Here is a 21679-nt window from a genome sequence, read left to right as displayed (position 1 = left end):
TCAGGGCTAGCTCACTCCCAACTAGTCCAAGGGCCTGCTCCCCGTAAGCCTTACTGAGGCTGAAGAAGTGCCAAGGGACTCTCCAGGATCTGTGGAAGAGGATTCCCTCCACCCGCCCGAGTTAAACGATGAGCAAGAAGTATTTCCCACTGAGAGCTCACACCCTAGTCCTGCTGCAGGCTATGCTGGGAGGAACTGAGTCCCTTTGTTGTAAGGCCTGATTCTCCTCTCTTGCGAATTTACGCCACTTTCACAGTGTTCGGCCTACAGTCCCTTGTGTGTCACCAATCTCACCAGACATCTCCGCAGACTCGCTGCTTTGGGCAGCTGCTCGGAGAAGGTCGAGTGAAAAGTTCGGGGGCGCGTGACGGTGCCACTGCCCCTTTGTGTCACTAATGTCTGCCCAACAGCCAGGAAAGTGTCCCTGGAGCGCTGTCCTTGGCTCTGGGCTTTTGGGTTTATTTAGGATTTGGGGACCCGAAGAGGGTCAACTCGGGTAAACCCTTGCAACAAGCCCCACGCCCCGTGCGGCTGGCAAGTAGCCGGCCGAGTGAAAGTATTCCACTTGTAGATAGGTTTATGACTTATAACCTCCAGGGCATTGCTAAACACAGAGGCTTTCTCTTCCATTTCTTGATGGTGTTTTATGACTTCCTAGTGCAGTCCGGATTTCAGGGCAATCCAGTGCAAACGACTGGCAAGTAATGGAGGCCGCTTGCTCCTGTCTGGACGAGGGTACATGGCTGAGTAGCGGCTCATTTCACGCGTGGGTGAGGTTTTTGGCTCATCCGTGTTGGGACATTTTCAGGGGCGTGAAATAGAAAAATAGCTCTGGGGTGTCATGTCAATAATATCCTAGACGTTGACGTGTTATCGGAAATCTCCTCCATTCACCCCCCTTCTCCCCCGCCACGGGCTGATTATTTGAAAGCGACAAGAACTGCTTTGAAACCTGCGAAGAGCTGCTTTGGTTCGCATAGGTGCTCAGCGCTGCCCGAGGTTTTGAAGACGCGGCCGCTTTTCAGACTTAATCTAACGATCGTGATGGACTAGCGGGGGTGGGGGGTCGATCCCCCCTTATAGGCAAAGTTTCCATTGAAAAAGTGTTCGACTACGCAGGATTGGGCCCAGTCCCATTAAAACAGAGCGCTCCTAAACGAGACTTCTACTAACACAAAGTCAGAAAGGAGACCGCCAGAGACTAGGGTGGTGTCAAGACCCTTTCTTTAAAGTGTATAATGGAAAAGGGCGAAATCCTAAGAATCAGCCCTTCAGAGAAGTTAGCAAAAAAAAAATTACAGGGGAATCGGGGAAGCGTTTGATAAGACTGCTCGTGCAGACAAATGAAAGTGAAAAAGATAGAGATAAAGGGAAACACTAAGGCCCAGTGAAATGTTTCCCCTTTAAAAATAGCTTGGGTCTTTGGATTGGGCTGATTTTTCCCCCTGCACCTGGGAGATATTTACTTTTCACCTAGCGATTTTTCGACTGGATGATAAAATTGGATGCTTGTAAATTCGGTTCCATGAAAATGGACATTTAAGGGAAATCCGAAGTAGGTTCGGAGCTGAGACGGAATTGTTTTCTAGGTAATAGTCTCCCGCTCCGCGCCATATAGATGAGATTCTTTTAGAATAAATGATCTAGTAAGAGATTTTAGATTTTTTTCGTTGTCACACCAACGATTTTACGGTTGCCGTTTTGAATCCACTTTTCGTGTACACAAAATCAGTGCGGCTCATCTCCAAAAAATAGGAGGATTATCAAATAATCTGTCCCCCCTCCATAGCTCAGTCAATAGACCGGGGGACTGAAAAGCTGCTGACTGAAATAACAATATACGATAATATCTAACATAATATAAAGTAATGCCTTAAGCTGAAAATCGCAGGTCAAATATGTAACCGGATTCTGTAAATTCTCTCTGCATATATTTTACCACATCCAAAGATAATAAGATTTCAATATGAGAATCGACCCCTCAGGCTATATACAGGGCAATTATATATAAACCTAGTGCACCACCTTTGCATTGATGGGGTTATGCAATCAGAACTGCGTTCCCTACTTGTTCACTGCCTCTTCCAGTGACACCGCTGGTTTGTTTTTGAGAAAGGGCTCAACATTCCCCGACGCTTTGTGACTTTCAGGGGTGCTCGCATGGGTCTCACGTTGGACACACACCTGGAAGCAACTTGGCAGGACTTCGGTTGTGCTCGTCAATTTGCAGCCAGAGGTGCAGTTTTGACGCTTTCGGGTCCAATGCCTCAGCCTTTCTGATGCAGAGGAGGAGAGACAGCTAAACAAGCTGTGTTTGCCTTGGGTTATCCTATAGGCTGATATAGTTGGAGTGAGTATCACATTGCACATATGCTGGGTCTGTTATAGCAATGAAAGGCGATACTGTTTCCCTGCTTGGCCTTACAACGTTGCATTTGATAAAGGTGAAACCCTTTCAAGGATAACTTTGCACGTGACTGCCAATTAAGCAGATTTATATATCTGGCTATCTAGATTAATAATATGAATATAATCTAAAAACAGGATATTATGGAACACCTGTCTGTAAAGTCCTGTTCTAACTACGGGTTTTTTCCCTGAAAGGCGTTTATTTTATTTTTTTAAATCAAGCTGAATTATACCATGATACACAAAGCAGGTTCATACAGCCATTTTTGCAAACTTTCTAAATATGTCTCCGTCAAATCTTTAAATCAACAGATTGTATGTTAAAGCACAAACCACAGTCACACTTTTTTTCTGACTCAGCAGGGAGGAAAATGGCTTTAAAAAATAATCACCAACAAAGGCGATGATTCTCTGCTACAATAATCATAATCTGTACCACCCATACAGCTGGATCGGGCACACAGGGTTGGTTGGTTGGTTTTTGCAGCCCGGCCCATGACAATGCTCCTGATCATTATGAACGGTTGCTTTATTAATTATTAACTTATTATTATTATTTACGAATTTATTATGATATGAGCAAAATGCTGAACGTCCTTGCTGGAGTTTGCCCGAGGAAGCGCTGCGGGTCATAATAATCATCAATACCCCAGGAGCCTTATTTTCCATCCTGAGCAGAAATCCTTGAAGCCCTGGCTGGAGTTTTGCCGGAGGAAGGACTTCAAAATGGTTATTGTCCTGCTTCTCCCGAGCCTGGTGGGAGCTGCGTCCAGCAAACCGCAGAGTGTCAAAGCTCCCCCTGACTGGGGGAGGGGCGAGGGGGGGGGGCACCACTGAGTATTTAGCTGGACCGGACATCCGCAGTGACGTCCCGCTTTTCTTCTTTTCCCCCCTTCCCCGGCTCCCTCCAGCCTGGGCGCCGTGATTGACAGGGGGCCATTTAAATACAACCTGCCCCTACCCCACCCCCGCAGCGTGCGCACGGCGGTGTTTCCCTGCCTGTGCCCAGGAGGCGCGGAAACCGCCCGAGCCTTTTGACAGACTCTGGGCAGCCGCCGCCGCTGCAGGCAGACGCACCAGGCTTCCAATGTGACATCACCCACCCCCGGAGCGGGGCCGCGCGCCTTTAAGGGAGCCACTTTCCCTGCTGCGAGCGGGCGGGGGAGGAAGAGAGGCGAGAAATCAATCAATAAATCACCGAGGAGGAAGCCGCTGCGGGACCGGCCGATTTCGCCCGGGAGCCGCGCCTGCTGGGGCCCGATCCGCCTGCTCTGCAGACGCCGAAGGGATCTTGAGCGCAGACCTCAAGGGAGCGCCCTGGAAACTTCCTCCCGTGGCCCCTTCGAGGCGGTGCAGCGAGCTTGGCGGCGCCTGGTGCCTGGCTGGATGGTGTGGTAGCGGGGGGAGCGTTTGGCGAGGCCAGGGGGCGGGGGAGGCTGCGGCATCGGTCTCCCCTATGGACGAGAACAGCCCTCTGTCTCCCAAGGCAAATGCTTTCCGTATCGCCTCTCTGATTTCAGTCGCCGCCGAGCACGCAGGGAAGGAAGCGCTGGAGGAGCCCAGCTGTGGCCTTAGCAAGCACTTCAGCCCCGGCCCCCAGCCGCAGAGGATGCATTTCAGCACCGTCACCAGAGACATGGAAGGTAAGTGCAGCCCGGACCCGAGCTTCGTTCACCTTGCGGCTGCTGGGGCAGTTGCAAAGCCGAGCCCGGGAGCTAAGAAGTCAAAGCCCCACTAGAGCGCGAGGGGAAATGCATTAAAAAAAAAAAAAAGGCGGGTGGAGCAAATCTTGGGGATGCAGGATTTTAGGGGAATTCCCTCGGAGCCGTTGTGCCGGGGTTTTGTTTTGACTGTAAGTGGGGAAATGTGTATTTTGCAGCCGATTTCCCTGCCATGGCTGCGTCAAAGCGTCAAAATATTTAAAAAAAAAATAATAATTGCAGCCGGTAAACGGAAATAAAAAACTGGTGATAGCAACTCCTGGCTGCTTAAGAGACCTGAGCCGTAGTGAGTAAATAAGAGTAACAACGTGAGGAAAAAGACAGTATTCCCGAGACAAAAAGAGGTGGAAGTGGCAGAGGCCTAGGCAGGCTTATCAAAGATCGGTGTTGTTTGTAATGACGTTTTGACTGCGAAGAGATTTAATCAGACAGCACAGCTTGCAACCTAAAGAGCGGTTTGTTAACGTCCCCAATCCGCAATTAAAACAATACTGTGCTTATGTCAACGCTCTTTAGAAAGATCTGGTCCCCCTCGTCTTTTTAAACGATTCTATTTCCTCCCCCACTTTACTGTAAACACAACACTCTCCCTCAGTCTCTTATCATTCTGTTCTCCCGCTCAGTGACAATTCTGTTAGTTTTACCCATATCCCTTGAGAGCAGTGGCTTTCAACCTGTATTCCGCAGACCCCTGGGGGTCCGCAGACGATGTCTAAGATGTAGACTCCATTCTAAATTGTGTCGGGATCAGCAAATGAAAACGGGCTAAAAATCACCGATTTGCTGGCTACTGACGCACCCTCTAGGAATTCTCTCGCTTTTTCAAGTGCAGATGCAGAGTTGATTGGGCTTTTTTAAAAAAAAAAATCCTTCTCAAATATATGGGGGGGGGACAGGGGGGGGATAATAAACTAAGAAACAAACATCCAGAGAGACAAGAGTGTGTTGCCAGGACTATTTCAGTCCTGCAGCTTGTGCAAAGCGAATCAGATTGTATTCACAATTGTAGAACGCAAATTCCAGCGGTGCCCGGGGACGAGGCGGTTGTTGTGCAGGCAGTGTTGTGTGTCTGCTTTATTCCAGTGCCTGTTTGCTGGGGGGTAGAGCTCTCCCTGCACCGTGCGCGTGTAGATTGTTTATTAGTGGAGGGTCCTGTGGGCGATGCCTATTTTTTTTTTTTTTTTGGCTCGGGGGGGAAAACTGGGTGTCAGGCGGGCTATTAAAAAGGCGCACTCCTCTGTCAATCAACTCGTCAGGGCTCCAGTCCCTAGGCGAGGAAAGGCCCATTACCTGCAGCGCCTTATCTCAATAGAAATAAGAACCGGTTCTGCGGCGAGGGGAGGCCCTCTGCACAGCTAAGCCGGGCTCTGCAGCGCCTCGGCTCCTGGCAGCCTCGCCGCGCGAGCTCAGCCTGCCCGGGGAGCCCAGCAGCTCCCAAAGGGGGGAGGCGGGGCTGGGGCGAGGGAGGGCACCCCGGGGAGCGCAGTGAAGACGCGGGCGCGGCGGTGGCGGGCGCGCAGAGCAGGGGGAGCCGGAGCCGAGCCCTGACCGCCTGTTTTTGGAATGATTTCAGCCATCTCCAGCCCCTGGCTCACCCAGCTGTCCCATTTTTGCGATGTTGCAGCTTTCACGGCCAACAGCCTGAGCAGCCTGAACGCCTCCGGCGGCTACCACCTCTCCCCTTCCCCGGGGGACCCCTACGGGCAGCCCGAGCCGCCGCACTACGAGCCCTGCTCGGCCCAGCAGCACCCGCACCAGCACGGCTACCCGTTCGGGGGCGGCCCGGGCTCGGGCCCCAACCCGCCGCCGCCCGGCCCGGAGCCACCCGAGAGCGGCGGCGGCGCGGCGGCTTCGGGCTGCTCCGCCGCGCCGGCGGCCAAAGCGCCCGTCAAGAAGAACCCCAAGGTGGCCAATGTCAGCGTGCAGCTGGAGATGAAGGCGCTGTGGGACGAGTTCAACCAGCTGGGCACCGAGATGATCGTCACCAAGGCCGGCAGGTCAGTGGCGCCTCCCCGCTCGCAGCGGCTGGGGCAGGCCCGGGGAGGGAGTTTTCAACCAGGTTCGTGCTGGGGGTGGAAGCCGTTTCAACCCCCCCCCTCCGCACGCACACAGCACCCCAGAGCCCGCAATCCCAGAGGGTGGCCCCCAAGGGTCCCTCTCCCGGTGCCCCGCTCAGCCCTGCACCCAGAGTTGTCAGCCCAGCGAACCCTGCCTCCACCCCATTCGCCTACCCTAGGGCTTCCTCGGCTTTTTTTTATGATCGGTTTTACGAGCGCAGGAAAATACATTTTTACTGCGCGCTTAAAGCATCGTAACGTTTATAGCCCCGCCAGCGGGAAGTGTCCCGGTGTGATAACGAAATAACCGATAGCGCCCCGTGGGCTGCTCCTCGCTGCGCGGGTGCCCTGCTCGGGCCCTTTCTGCCGAGGGCTGCGGGGTTAGATCCCGACCAAATGAGCCGCTGTCGTTTTTCGGTCTCTGACTCATGCCTCGTACACGTTAGTGCTGAGTTCAATGTGGGGCTCCCGATAGAGCCACCACCTTATGGGTTCTTGTGAAATGTTAGCGAGCAAATACTTCTTTTGGGAAGAAAACAGACTATTTTTAAAAATCCCCTCTGTCGGGGTAATCACCTTGCTAGCCCCCAATACAGTCATTTGACCCCCGCGCTTCTTTAAGAGCAGAATCGGCAATTTTCTTGTGGAGCGAAGGGTTTGGAGGTTCTGTGAAAGTCCGTACAGATACCTGAGTTAACAGCAGTGCATTAAAATGTACACAACTCCCCAGCAGATTCGAATAGGAAAGTTGTGTTTGTGTGTGGTGGGGGGGGGGGAGTTATGTAACACGTCGAAGACTGATTACTGTACTACGACAAAGTCAGTACCATTAACATCGCCTTTGACTCTCAAACGCGAGATTTAAAATCAGATGTATTTGCAGAGGACACTGATTAGCAGGATCCGTTTAACACCCACTTCTGTTCAAACGCATTTCTGGGGCAGAAATGAATCCCCATTCGGATGTTTTAGAGCACGCGTGAAGAGATTACAGATAAAAAGCCACAGCAGCTCTTTTTCACCTTCCAGTACTTTCCACATTTCCTTCTCTGGAATCCACAAATTACCAGCACTGAGAATATTAATTATGGGGCCCCATACAGCATCCTTTTGTCCGGTAAATCTCCCAGCTATTTCAGTGGGTAGTTTACCAGTTTGAGGAGAGCCGGATCGAACCCATCAATGTAAACCCTAGAAGGCAGCACACCCAGTTAGCATAAAGCTTCGTCGTCGAAATTAACAAAGGACGCGAACGTTTTATCCTGTTTAAAAAGGAAATCTCTATGCTACAGCTAATTCAACAGTTACCTGGGAGTGGGGGAGGGGGGGCAGGATTATGACCCTGTCTGTTAATTAGACACCATTAAACTGTGATCTCAAGTGAAATAGCTAAACTGACCCTGAGTTGCGTTGGTATTGGGCTGCTGTGAGCTCCTCGTTTTCTTATAGCATTTGAGAGCGAATAAAGAGGGTTCACGGACCGGCACGTTTACTGCGATGTGTTCTCTTGTAAGACTTCCTAAAACCTTTCCCCGCTGGGGCTGTCTCTGCAAACACCTTTTAGTGTCACTCTTTTTGTGCGGCCTTTTGACGCTCTCTCTGCTGTTCAAGCGGCAACAAACACCCGGGTGGCTTGACTTTCGCCATCGGAGTTTGTACTTGTGGCTTGTGTTATGTTGACTGACTCCCCCGGTCGTTAATAATGTTGTAGATCCTATCACTTGGTAATACCTTGATGAGCAGGTTAGCAAATGGCAGCCCCTGTAACTTCATCTTTAAAAGGCTGCGGAATCCAGCAAATCATTCCCAGTGTCCTTCGAGCTGTTGTCTGTGGTGAACAATACACCAGGAAAAGATTTCAGCATCTCTAACGCACACCAGCCAGGCTGTTGCTTTCTATCCCAGAGACAGGCCTCTATTGATTTTAAGGGTTATGGAGGAGAGGGAAAAAATCAGTGTTTTCCAAAGCTCGGTGCGGGAGCTTTGTAGAGCTCAGGTTCGTGTCACTGCTTTGGTACGGTTCCAGTGTGGGGGTTGGTGGGGAGAATCCAAAAATCAGAACCCCGGGTGCTTGTTCTCATTTAGACAAAGCATTTCTCAGCCCAGCCCTGGACCTTAAACGCCAGGCCTTATACGGAGTCTAGTCTCCTTCCTAGTCTTCGCGACTGGGCTCTGGATTTGACTAGTCCTTGCGACTGGAGATTTCTTCGCTCCGTGTTGCAGCCTCTACTATGTTGTCCAGGATTGTTCCTTTTATTTCCCTAAATGCTTTAGTGTCACCGTTACCCGCCGTCACTGAATACAAATCGCATCTGAGTCTCTCTCTTTATTTTTATGTTTTTTTAACGGAAAAGGCCATTTTAGCTAACAGCTGAGCCTTTCGGGAAAACAGGATTTTTTTTAGCCCTGAAGTGTCCTTTTGATTTTACAGACGAGCGTGGGGTGGGTGAGACAGAGGGAGAAATCTGAACGGCTGCGTTATAAATAACTCGGCAACGACTCTACATGAGACTTTGTGAAATAACTCTGTATAGGTGCAGAGATGATATTAAAACAAAGAGTAGGTTTAAATGACGAAAGGGTTAATTGAACGAGCAAGGGATGTAAAACTGGTGGTAAAATAAAACATGCAAACCGATCTGAAAGGCAGATTGCCGCTTCCAGGTAGCCCCACTGCGCTCTATTAATGGTCTCATTTATTTTCACGGTTGCCTGTGTTGGCCTTAAGTGTTTTTTTAGCTGGGGTTTATCAAGCTAAATTGTTTGTTTAAAGCTTCATTTAAAAAAAAAAGAAACACTGGAGTTAAGGTTAATAAGGGTTTAAATCTTTTAGATAGAGGGCGGTTTAAATGTCCGTGTTGATTTGCTAAAACAAATCAGTAACGTATGAAAATATTATGCTTTCCTCGGGAGCTGGTATAACTTTAACAACAAAAAGCATCACAATTGGCTTCTTAACTAGCTTGCTACCTCCCGTTGGTTTCTGGAGCGCCCTGTGTTTTCATGGAGACTTGTGTCGTTTTTAGGTTGAATAAGCAACAGTAATTGTTGTTACAAAAACTCCGGGAACTTATGGGTTTGAAGCCGGGCTAAAATTTACTGGAGATAAAAAAATGTGTAATAGAAATAACTTGCCTTTCCACCGCGTTCCAATAAAGTCAAGGGAAGCGGGCTAGGTTTCTTAGTCAACCTCCTTGCTAAATGTAGATTGTTTTACTCTTTCCCTGGAGCTTCAGTGTGGATAAATGTAAAGGCCGGTGGGTTAAAATTCCCTTGCACGCGCTTTCTGCAATACCCCACGCGCTGGTTGCTCGCCTTGCAAAACAAGCAAACCTAAAACAGACGGAAAAGCAGACCAAAGCTTTGGGGTAAACAGCCCCCCAGCCCTCAGCATTGGCTCTAAATGGAACAAAGGCAATTGGCGCATTTGTTACGTACTCGGGTGGGGGGTGGGTTGATATTCCATTTCACTAGCTCATCTGAGTTCACCTTTAACTCGCAGCCTTTGGAAAATGCTGGCCTCCAAACGCATTGCTGGGTGTGTGCGGGTCAAGGTGCCAAAGCAGAACGAGCCCCTTCCTGGTATAAGTCAAGAGAGGAAAATGCGGAAGAGAGACCCACAAAAGCCCCTCTCCACTTTTCTCGCTAGCCTGGCTGGGAGGGGAAATGCCCCATGCTCGCTTGCCTGGCTTGGGAACAGTGCCGCGGAGCGCACGAAAACGTAAAGATGCCGAGACCAAACTTGGTCAGTCGGCTGCAAAATGAACAGAGCGCTGGTGGCCTTGAGCCCCTTCGGCGCTGGAAAGGAGCGTCTGTCCCCCAATCCGTGCGCGCTGGGGGAGTCCGAGGGGAACCAAGTGACTATCGCGTCAGGAAATGTAGGGAGTTGGGGGAACGCTCTGAACCCCCCCCCCCAGGACAGACAGACAGACACACACCCTGCCCCATTGGCCTGGTGCGTGTGTTTTCGGTACAGCGGGGATGGAATGTCAGAAATGACACTTGGTAACTCACCTACCCCACTAGCCTGGTTTAGAAAGTAAATGAGTTCAAAGGGCTCCTGGGCGTATTTCACGTGTCTTCCTTTGCCATTGTGAGGCGACAGTGCCAGTCAAGCTAGTCCCGGAGAGGAGACAGGGATACAGAGCACACACACACACACTTCACTCCTGCTTTAACTTCAGGGAGCCGAGCAAAGTGGGTGTGAAAAGGTAGAAATTCCTGGAGGGTTCCAGAGAGAAGCAGCAAAACTGGAGCCTCTCCTTTCCCTTCAGCGTGTGCGCAGCTCGGACGCGTGTTCAGACCCCACAAACGCAGCAGTTCTTTAGATCGGTGCTATTCGGCTGGGAGTGAATAGGAGAGTTGCGCTAGGATCCGTTGGACTGTGTGTGTGAGGCTGGGGGTCCTCCTCTCTTGCTATTTACCCGCACAGATTTCATCTGTTTTATTTGGGGGGCGGTGTTGGTTTTTGGTTTGCTTGTTTTTCTTTGTGTTTTTGTTTTGACTTTTTTTGGAAAGCGAGCATGAGCTGTGGAGCTATGTCTGAAAGACCCCGAAAGGGAATTTAAAATGATCGCCACTCTCTCATTCTAGTGACCTTCTGATTTCTAAGGGATTGTTCACCGGGTTTATAGCTGTATGTATAATCACAGAAATCAAACTTGAATGTTCAGCCAACGTTTTATGTGCGAGTTCACGGACAGATTTCTCCTGGGAGCTCCTTTATAAAGCCCCCCGGCCCCGGGGAACTATCAGGCATTTGTGCACAACCCTGCAAGAGACTCTTGCAACTAACGAGCTTTCAACCTTGTGCAAACAGCTTGCGGGGTGGGGGGACGTTGCCAAATGGCAGGGAAAGTAACCCCTCACTCACACACTATTGAAATGGGGAGGGGGGGAGACACAGACAGCGATACCAAGAGCCGCAGCTTTCTAGGGAGGCGCTCGGATTGTCCGCCAGCCTGGCGCATCTCTAAGCCTCCCCCTCCCCCCCGGAATAATAGCTCGTTATTAAAACACAGGAGCCTTGTGTTAGATTCATCTCGCCGCGCTAGAACTGAATCTGACTTCTCAGCTCTTTCATGTCCTTCGGTGACTTCTTATAACTTGACTTGAAATAGGAAAGTTTTACCGGTTCCTAGAAGGCAATTTGACATCAGTGTAAAAATACTCGGCTAACTTAACTTCATGCATGCCTTAGGGGCTGATCTTGGTGGGTCTGTTTGGGGAAGGCGTTCAGGATTGGGCCCTATGTCTCTTCCATGGAACCCCCACTCCAATTATCAGTTGCATTTTCAGCGTCCCCACGATCTGATTCTAGTCCACAATATTGTAAACCTTTGATCTGTAAAGTCCTCCAGCTCTCCCGGGTCCAGGGATGAATATATTGTTTCTAACTCACCCTCGTTCCTCACCTATTCTGTGCTCGGGCCATCGATCTGCAGCCAGAAAGGAGGAAAAGGTTTTATCTGCAAGAGGGAAACGATCCCCGTGCAGCTAGAATGGAGTGAAATGTGACCAGATGCGAGTCCCCGATTACTGCAGGCGAGGAGCTGGTGGCTGTTCTGACCCATGCCTTGTGGTTTTTCTCTCCTGCCCCAGGCGCATGTTCCCCACCTTCCAGGTGAAGATATTTGGAATGGACCCCATGGCTGATTACATGTTGTTAATGGATTTTGTACCCGTGGACGACAAAAGATACCGGCAAGTAGAATAAGCTTTTCCTTGAGTCCTCTAGCCGGGACTGCGATGGGGAACCGAGGGAAAGAGACACGTGGAAATATTTCCCCGAGTCAGTGCCCAAAGCAGCAAGTCGGAGCCTTTCCACTGACTTCAGTGGGCTTTGGACCAGGCTCACCCCTGCTTGTGAATGGCAAAGGGAGGGAGAACAGAACCGCGAGCACGATTCCCCCTCCCCTCCCTGCCTTCTTCTTAAACCCGGCAGGTCTCCGGTGTGAAACGCACCCCGGTGCCTGTCTACTCCGCGCAAGATGCTGAGTGAGAGAATTTTTTAATTGAAACGTATTTGAACCGGGGGTGTAAAATTACTCCTGTTTCATACAGCTCATAAATTAGGCTTGGTTACAGCTACACGAGTGCTTAGAGTTCATGCACAACAGCCTGAGCAATTCTCACAGAAAAAGGTTAAATAGTTATTTAAAAAAATAGATTGGGTCTAGGTTGGCTTCTGCCATTAAATATAGATCTCCCGTTGCAGCAATGGATTCACACTACTCCCCTGCCCGCCAGCTCCCCTTTTGACCTGTCTTTCAAATCTCCAGGTTCTGTGACATCCCCTAACAAGCCCCAGGACTCGAACGATAGAAGCGTTCTTCTCTATCACGGGGACAGTTATTTAGTTTGACTCTCGATGTGCTTTAAGTCTGGGCTGAAGTTAAAAGTCTAGTGGACTAGACTTGGAATCTAAACGCTTGATTTGTTGTTTTGAATCCGTTGTGGCTTCCTCACTGCAAGGAAAGATTTCTCCAAATACCACACGTGGTGGTGGTGGTGGTGGGGGGGGGGGGGGGTTCTGTTTTAAAATACAATATCTGGGCTGTAATAAAAAGGTGCCACCCCTTTTTGTAGTTAGCTCTGGGAGCAGCCAGCCAGATTCGGTGTGATTCGCTGTAGATTCCATATCACTCCATTGAGTTTAGGAGTGATTTCGAATTTACGTCGGTGTAACTGAGAGCAGAATTTGGCCTAACGTATTTTAAAGTAAAATATTCCCTCATCCTAACAGGATATTCTACAGGTACACACACAGTCAAAACATAGATATTAGTGGTTTTTTTAAAAAAAAATCCCTTTAATCCATGACTATGAGACTCTTAGTTATCTCTGGGGGAAAAAAACAACTCACCCCAAATTCTCATCTTAAAAAAAACCATTAAAATTAAGTTCATAAACTGCATCTGCAGGGAGAAATGTCGATCTTCTAAATCAGGCTAATTGCTGCCTGTAAAATGGCTTTCTCAGCACAATAACTACAGACCAGCGATTTTAGGAGGGAAAAGTGTTTGTAGAATTCTCTGTTTATCAATGTTCTTGGAGATTCCACGTCGGAGAGAGCTCTTTTTAAGAATCACATTTCATTTTTCACCTCATATAAAAGATCCCCATAGGCTTTTGCTTTGGGGGGGTGATTGTGTACAGCAAGGGAATGGGTATTGCTCTGTGTGCGCTAACCTCCGAGACTAGTTTTCTTTATGTTTCACTGAAAAGAGCTTGTATTGTCCTAGCCTGAGGCCACTTTGGAAAATCACCAACAAAGCCAACCGCATATTTCTCCAAATTCTTTCTCTGTTTTCAGTGAGAGCATAGGAAGGCGACCTGGGAAATAGGCGGCTCACAAATCAATGATGCGGTTTGATTTGTAACACCTTTAATTTGAAGACAGTGAAAGGCTCATTATCCATTTCGCTTCAGATCAGGACGCCTAAAAGCCAGTGTGCATATGAATCTCAGCGTCGAATATATAAATATTTAGACAGATATCCAAATTCTCAAGGCGTTACAGAAATGTTTGCTTGTCAGGGGAAATGGGATATATAACATCCAATTGAGAATATCTTTTTTAAAAAAGTAATGTTTCTGCTCAACTCCAATGGTGTATAATTCCCCCTGTGCATACACTGGCTTTTAAAGTAAACACGTGCATAGAAGATTGGTCTCTCTGTTTTTAATGTTACTGTTGAATATGGACTTTGAAAGACTGTAGCAAGACTGCTAAACTCTGTATCAGCTATTAAACTGCACATAAATGTCCACTTTTAACTTAAAGCCAGAACATTACTGTGTAAAGGGTTTCCTTTCACTCTTTAAATTTTATTTATTCGGTAGCATTGCTGGCTTCCATCCCAAATATGTGCAGGTAGCTATAAATTTTCCCTGTCGCGCAGATTTTCCTTTTTGCGAATTCCACCGGAGAGCTTAGGAAAAAATTTTGTTTGTCAACAAGTCTGGCGTTTTACCACTGGCTTTCTGGAAACCAGAGGCCACGTTCATTAGTGGGGAAGCGCTCTCCTGCTCCGCACACTAGCTTGACAGCTAGATTTTAATTGTGTAAAAACTACACTTTCCGTTCCCAGAGCAGCCCAGAGGTTTTTAGAAGGAATCCACCGAGAAAAATAATACTTCACTCAAATCTTAGTGTCTAAACGCTGATATAGATACTCAGGCTGAGTAGCCAGTGGTTCCGTTGACTTGAATGGGACTGCTCACTGGGTATTATCCAACCTGAGTAGAAGTGTTAGCATCTGGCCTTCGCTAATTAGACCTGATCCTGCACCATTAAAATCGGTGGAATTTTACCAGGACTTGGCTAAGAGCAGGATCAGCCCTCATGTGTTCTCCTCGCCATGGTGTAGATGGGGAAAGACTTGAGAAAACCCTAGAGTGTTTGTAAGGATTTGGCCCACGTGGCTAGTCCAGAGCAGAACTCCGATTAAACTCTGGGTTACCAGGCACATGTTTAACCAACTGGATCACGAGTGCCATTGACAGAGCTTTGCCTCCCCTCTGCAGATATGCCTTCCACAGCTCCTCCTGGCTGGTGGCCGGCAAAGCTGACCCTGCTACCCCAGGGAGAGTTCATTATCACCCCGACTCTCCTGCTAAAGGAGCCCAGTGGATGAAACAAATAGTATCCTTCGATAAACTGAAGCTGACCAACAATTTATTGGATGACAATGGGCACGTAAGTGTTAGGGAGGGGAACCAATCGGGGGCACTGAAAGGGGAGGAGAGTGGCACGTGAAATCTTCAGCACGTGGATTTTCTTGACACACACGAAAAGAAAAACACGTTTAACTAGAATAAGACCTGGTTTCAAAATGCCTGAACGATCTAGAAAGGATCAGGCAATGGTGGATCGGGTCCTTTCAGTAACTGCTCATTCTGATTGGAAACACCCCAAATATCCTATTTGCTGCCAGACCCAGTGCTGACTCCAGGGGTTGGATCGGGCCCATAAGGAGGAGGCACAGGACACTTTAAGTTTAGCTTTGAACTTTTCCCTAAGGGCCCGATTCCCCCATTCCTTGCATCCCCACCACTTCCACTGGCTTCAGAGAGATGGGCATTGACTGCATGGGGAATAATGAGTGTTTAAGGAAAACAGGCTGGAGCCCAGAGTTAACTAAACGCTGTTCTCTTTTGATAGCCATTTGATCCTCCCATTCCTGTTCCATATATTGGGTATGTCCCAAGATTTCCCGCCTATTTCCATTCAGTTCGGTGCTCCCCAGTAGCTCAGGTACATGCCCCTCTCCCCCCTTTCTTTATATTTAATAGTGGAGCCTATGGGCTTGTAGCAGCTCTCCCCTCTGTTCCCTGCAGAACGGTCTGGCCCCCCAGTGAGGTCACCTCTTTAAAGGGGGCAGGCTCGCTGGGGAATCCCGCTCAGACGGGACCCCCCCTCTGCAGTGCTTGTGCCCAGGGTTTCAAATAGGACCTCAGAGCAACGTGCGGAGCGTTACACTGCATAGCCTCCTACAAGAATCAAACCTTCATTAATCCGAATTAATACTATGCACCGACGTAGCCTCAGAGGAGCTGCAACCCTGCTGTTTCTCTGACCCCTTTCCCCCCAAGGAGTCCATTTCCAGACTGCCAGCCTGACATTGTGCAGGGAGGGGTGCAATACCCGTAGCGCGGTGCTCTCCTCTCAGCGCTCGGCCTGGTGTAGAATGAATCAATTATGATCTCCTTGCTCGTTTTATCATTCAGATCATTTTGAACTCCATGCACAGATACCAGCCTCGTTTTCATGTGGTCTACGTGGACCCCAGGAAAGACAGCGAGAAGTATGCAGAGGAGAACTTTAAAACGTTTGTGTTCGAGGAGACCCGCTTCACCGCCGTGACCGCCTATCAGAATCACAGGGTGAGGATCTGGAGTTCATTACTGAGACACAAACCCTCCGATACTTCATTTATCAAAACCTTCCCCTTGATGGATGGAGATCCGGGAAGGAGGGGGGATATTAATTCAGAGCAGTCAATGCTTAAAAGGTAATACCCAGCCAGTGGAAACTTTGTTAGTATACAAATAAATAGAATGGGTCTTTAGCTTCTTGGAACTGGGTAAATGCAATCACCTTTCAACACTCTCTCTTTAATTAAAAAAAAAAAACGTATGATTTTCTAAAGAAGGTTTTCAAGCAACTCAAAACAAAAAAAAAAAAAAAAAAAGTAGTTAAAAATGAGTTATGCCAGATCTGAAAAACTCTGATTCTCGTTTCTAATCAGAGAGCTGCCAGATGCTCTGGGTTTAAGCACTTTTTTTCATTGCATTGATTAAAACACGCACTTGAAGAGTCATATTGAGTTTGTTTGTTTGTTTTTGTTTTGCTGTCTATCTCGATTAGAATAATTAGAGCTTGTTAAAAAAGAACACACACTCTCTTCCCCCTTCCCCCCAGCAGCATTTCAAATGTGCATTTCGGATTCTGTAAGAAAAGATGTTAATTAAGTCTATAGCAACTGTGAAGCAAGAGCCCTTCGGGGGTCACAGGCACTGACTGAAACAGGGATTGCTAGACGGATACCCCTTGTTATGTTCTCCAGAGAATTGTTGTATATCTCATATTACTGTGTATAATAAAGCATAAGGAGAGTTTGAGGGAAAATCTTCTTAGCAAATACACTACTATGGTATAGACTTTAGTTAAGGGGAAGAGGGGAAAATATGGATGTGTGATCCAGTAGAAATGACTAAGCATTCAGTGGGAAACCAAATAAAACATTAATAACAAAGATGTGATTATAACAAACGGAACACAGACATCATTTCATTGCTTTAGGTTGCTCATTGGATCCAAAACCAATTTAATATTTGAAATGTCAGACTACAACACAAGTTCGTCTGGAATGATAATATATAACCTTTTAAATATACAGTTTTATTATTTAAACAGTCATCTGAGTGATTTATAATTGTAGAGAAGCTAAATTGCTGTTTGTATTAGAAACACTCTTTCCATCTTAAGCATTAATTTTCTCATGTGTACAACAAGCTATGGTACTAAATTATTTTATAGTCGCCCCAAAGCCTATGAACTAGAGATCTCCTCCTCCTTTCAGAGAAAATCCGAAATTACCTAAGAGAGAAAGGAGACCAAATCATTAAACAAGTCTTTGAACTGCAAACCATTTAGGGCTTGATCCAACGCCCGCTGAAGTCAATGTCACTGGACTTTGGAACAGGCCTATTAGCTTTTATGGGTAAGCAGAGCCACCGCCTATCAGTTTAACAGCGTTTACTGAGTTCTGACTGTTTTCCCTGAAACAATCGGCTGTCCTTTTCTGCCTCGCTGAAGATTCCTCTAGGTCTGGAGCATGAGACGGCTGAGCTGAACTGGGGTTTTTAAGTGTCAGTCTCTGAGTCTCCATTCGAGTTGTGGAAGGTGTCTAGGGAGATGTCCTCCTATCCATCTGCTAAAGCCATTCCTTGACTTTTCATGGAATCTGATAGCTCAGGGAGCCCTGCTCCAAAGCTACATTGTTGCACTCCGAGGAAGCTGCGTGAGCTCCAGATTTGCAATTTTAACTCCATAGAAAGCTTCCTCAAACCCAGAGGGACATCATTACCTATGTAAACCCGAGACCCGGGCTAGTTGGGAAACTACAGCCTTCACGCTGCGAAATGTCACTCAAAATTTGTTTGGACAAATATGCTATTTTACTTATCTGCATTTGCCACCCTGGGTCTGTTCGTTAGGAACACACAAATAATAGAACATATTTTGGGTAGCATTAAATCCAGTCGCTTTTTAAAATAACATTCATTTAGTATAAACCGAGGAGCGAATCGTGTCTATAATTAGAGTTTCAAATTAAGGATCTTTCCCAATAGTGCAAGGTAAAATATTATTATCCAACTCTGAGAGCTGATTGAACGCCAGATTCCTTCTTCCCTTTGTAGCTCTTGGGTCTCGTAGGAATATTAAAACGCTTATTTGATTATCTATTATTTGATTATTTTTATATTTTTATTAGCACAGTTAGTTGTGCCTATTCCCAGGAAGCAAAAGGTGTAGATCCCACCCTTTGTAATTGTTTCAAGCTTTTAAAAATAAACAAATTTACACGGATACAAAAATTCCACAATTATTATTTGGACAACATCCAAAACCCACATATTCAAAGACTTCTGGGCTGAGAGCTGGGTGCTGCGCCTTTAAGGGGCTCCCCCATCCCTCCCAAGTTGGCATTTGCCTGATGGCTCAGGACAGCTGCTCTTTCTCTCCTGCTTTCTATCAGTTTGACCTCTAAGGCTGGAACTGTCACTGAGGGGCTTAAAGTTTGTTTTTCAACCCATTCCGGAAACTCACAATCACATACTTTATCCGTGGATTTGCTTAAATATAGAAAATGTCCTGCCTTCTCCCTGGCGAATTAAATAAATACATAAGTATGATTTATCCCGTGATTTGTCTTAGCTGCTCTGGTGGTGACCCATATAATGTGGCATTTTCTTACAAGTGCATTTACACAGCTTTAGCAGCAGACTCGGGCTGCCTCTCCCTTTGCCTTGAACTCGTATTAGATAGCATACAATTCTGCATTTTCGAGCAGAGGGAAACCACATGTCTGTATTCCAAAGCAAAGAGAGCTCTCAAACCTGCTGGTGCCTATAATTTTCCAAGAGGAACCAGGACTGCACATACTATTTGGGCCCCCTCCATTATACTGGGTGAAACTCGGTTGATTTGTCCCAGAAGTCAGTTTAAAGGAGTAGGCACTCTCTAATCAGCAATATCTGCAAGTGCCACTCAACGTCCTTTCCCCTTCCCTCCTCCTTTCAGATCACACAACTCAAGATTGCCAGCAACCCCTTCGCTAAAGGATTCAGAGACTGTGATCCAGAAGACTGGTAAGTGTGCTGTCCTTTACTAACCATATTAAGGCCCCCATTCTGCAAGGAATTTAAGCATTTGCTTAGCCTCAAGCACCTGAGTAGCCCTATTGACTTCTTCAGTGGGGTGGGATCAGGTCCTAGTTGCATACTGGAGTTATTAATAGGGCCATCTTAGTCAGAGCAATATAATTCCCTAATGTGTAGGCAGTGCCCTTTAGACTGAAACAATTACAGTGCTATGCTGCTCTTTTCTTCCTGTTCTAGGCCCAGGAATCACAGACCAGGGGCCCTTCCTCTGATGAGTGCTTTTGCCAGGTCCAGGAATCCAGTATCTTCCCCTGCACATCAGAATGGGACTGAGAAAGGTGAGCTTCCTGCATCTTCCTCCATCTTCACAGACTTACACACACTTTCAGTTTACATAAAGGACATATAAATATCCTGTATATCTTCTTACTGGTGTTATTAATACTTAATCAAAATCAAGAGGCTGAACATTTTCATTTACCTTTTACCCTTTATGGTGGGGGAGGCGTTGGGGGTGTTTGTTGTTGTTTTTACTTCCACCAATAAGGGCTGTAAAACTGCACAGGTTAATTTCATTTTTTTATTTACAGTCAGTTTCAACTTGGGTTTTCATACACTAACACAAGGCAGAAAAGGAATGCTTAAATCCAAATGATTTTGACATATAAAAAAATTGAAACATTTCTATTAATAACTGGGATTATATTTTTCCCCAAAAAATCTTAACTTTTTTCTTTTTAAACAAAGCATACATTTTGGGCCTAATCTAATCTAATCTTTTAAAGTATTTCTAAAACACCCATCACTGTAGTATCTGAGTGTGCTAACTAAACTACTTGACACTGGCCTTTCCCTCCAATTTAAAATAAGATATTTCACCCTCCTTCCTAATATGCTTCTAATTCGAGTTTCCTTCACTCAGGCATTTTGACAAAATGTTTAGTTTACAAATGGAGACATACCCACAATCACATATATCCTAAAGATGCTTTGCATGCATTGCCCTTTTGAAAAAGCAAGTTGGTGGTTTTCAATGTAGATCCCATAATATTCAGGAGCTGTATTTAACCTAGTGCATGGTTTAAGCATACACACTGGGAACTTTTCATTGATTTTTTTTCCATTACACAGAGTAAACAACTGCAAAGACAACCAGGGGCCTTTCTCCTAGCACACTCCAGGCCTATTAAAATAAAGAAAAGTCTGTATTTGTTTAGTGTTACACAATTGCAAAAATTTCAAGCGTGTACAAACTTGTCAGTCAATTCAGCTCTATTTATCACAGTCAGAATGTATTGTCCCAGGAGCACAGATTTCTGTTGAACACAATGTTTAAACACTTCATTTAAAAATCATTGCTTTTCCCCCCCTGGATTTTCCCCTCTTCCCCCCCTTTAGTTTTTTTTAAACATGAAGTCTTTGCAGCGAAACGAATTGAAGGCTTTCCTTTTTTAAAGTGGTGGCGTTAAATGGAAAAGTTCACATGGGTAGAGAGGGAGAGAAGGTTTTTCTAAGCTTCCCTGTTTGTGATTGTTGGGGCTGGTGCAGACTAAAAGGTCCAGGACAAAAAATACTCATCAGACCAGATTGTGCTCCCCCACTGATTTCAGTGCAACTACTCACGGACAAATATACTTTAAAGATGAGTTAGGGTGACAGCATTTGACCCCTCTATGGGAAGAAAATGCTATGGAAGTCTTACAGTGCTACAGCAATGTTCCTGTAACTGCTGAGGTTTGGACTGTTGGCTGCAAAATAGTGCAGCTATATATGTTTACTGAGGACATGAAATAATATAACTCCCATTCTGTACCCCCATCTTCAGCATGATCTGTGCAGCTACTGAACTCCCTAAAAGTCTGTGACACTCATGGATTCAGATCTGCTCTGCTTCCCACTCATTCCACGGGAGACTCTTTTCATGCTGGGATTAATTAAGGCAGTTTTTAAAGTTTCTCATGCTTACAACGAGTAGTTTTTTTGCAATGGGTGTTTCCATGCGGCTTGTACATTCTCACTAGGATTTGTGTGAGAGAATTTAAGAGCAGCCCTCCATCCTCCTGTTTTAAGGGTAACTGAATCCCCAAATACCCATGGTTTTCTGTAAAAAGAACAGGAGTACTTGTGGCACCTTAGAGACTAACAAATTTATTTGAGCATAAACTTTCGTGGGCTACAGCCCACTTCTTCGGATGCTTTTCTGGTTTTCTGTGTGCTTGAAATGTATTGGGTAAAGTTGGGTTCAGTGCATGAGAACACCTTCAGGAGAAGTAAGAGCTGATTGTCTAGGGGACTCTTCCCAAGGCTCAGAGAGGGCGACGGGGTCAGTGTCTGGGGGAACCAATCCCCTGGAGGCTCAGGGAGGGCGCTGGGGTCTGTGGCTAGGTGTTTTGGGTTGGGGGGGGGGGGGGGGGGAAATTAGTGTCTAGAGGACTTCCTAAGGCTGAAAAGGCGCTGGGGTCTGTGGCTAGGTCTCGTGATACTGACGCCTGCCGGAGGCGCAGGGAGGGTGGTGGGATCTGTAGCTAGATAATGGGGTCAGTGTCTGCGGGATTCCCTTTCCCCCACCTTCCGGAGGCACTGGCGGGGTGATTGGGGGGG

General features: G+C 47.0%; 1 protein-coding gene across 2 annotated transcripts in view; it reads left to right on the top strand.

Annotated features, from left to right (window-relative positions):
- Nucleotides 1-3494: 3494 nt before the first annotated feature.
- The window catches only part of TBX1 (T-box transcription factor 1), a 19764-nt gene continuing 1579 nt past the window's right edge, over nucleotides 3495-21679 (top strand). The window contains exons 1-7 of one of the 2 annotated variants that reach the window (XM_024195938.3): nucleotides 3495-4052; nucleotides 5755-6127; nucleotides 11789-11890; nucleotides 14717-14888; nucleotides 15920-16075; nucleotides 18999-19066; nucleotides 19316-19416. In XM_024195938.3, coding sequence (XP_024051706.1) covers nucleotides 3866-4052; nucleotides 5755-6127; nucleotides 11789-11890; nucleotides 14717-14888; nucleotides 15920-16075; nucleotides 18999-19066; nucleotides 19316-19416 — 1159 coding nt within the window. In that variant the 5' untranslated portion in view covers nucleotides 3495-3865. Of the gene's footprint in view, nucleotides 4053-5703; nucleotides 6128-11788; nucleotides 11891-14716; nucleotides 14889-15919; nucleotides 16076-18998; nucleotides 19067-19315; nucleotides 19417-21679 lie in introns of both variants that reach the window. The other variant, XM_026656941.2, reaches the window with a different exon arrangement.

Source organism: Terrapene carolina, unplaced genomic scaffold, assembly GCF_002925995.2.
Source record: "Terrapene carolina triunguis isolate 2854851 unplaced genomic scaffold, T_m_triunguis-2.0 Scaffold234, whole genome shotgun sequence".
In the NCBI taxonomy this organism is placed as follows: domain Eukaryota; kingdom Metazoa; phylum Chordata; order Testudines; family Emydidae; genus Terrapene; species Terrapene triunguis.
The sequence above is the reverse complement of the archived record's forward strand: the minus strand, read 5'-3'. Positions and strand labels throughout refer to the sequence as shown.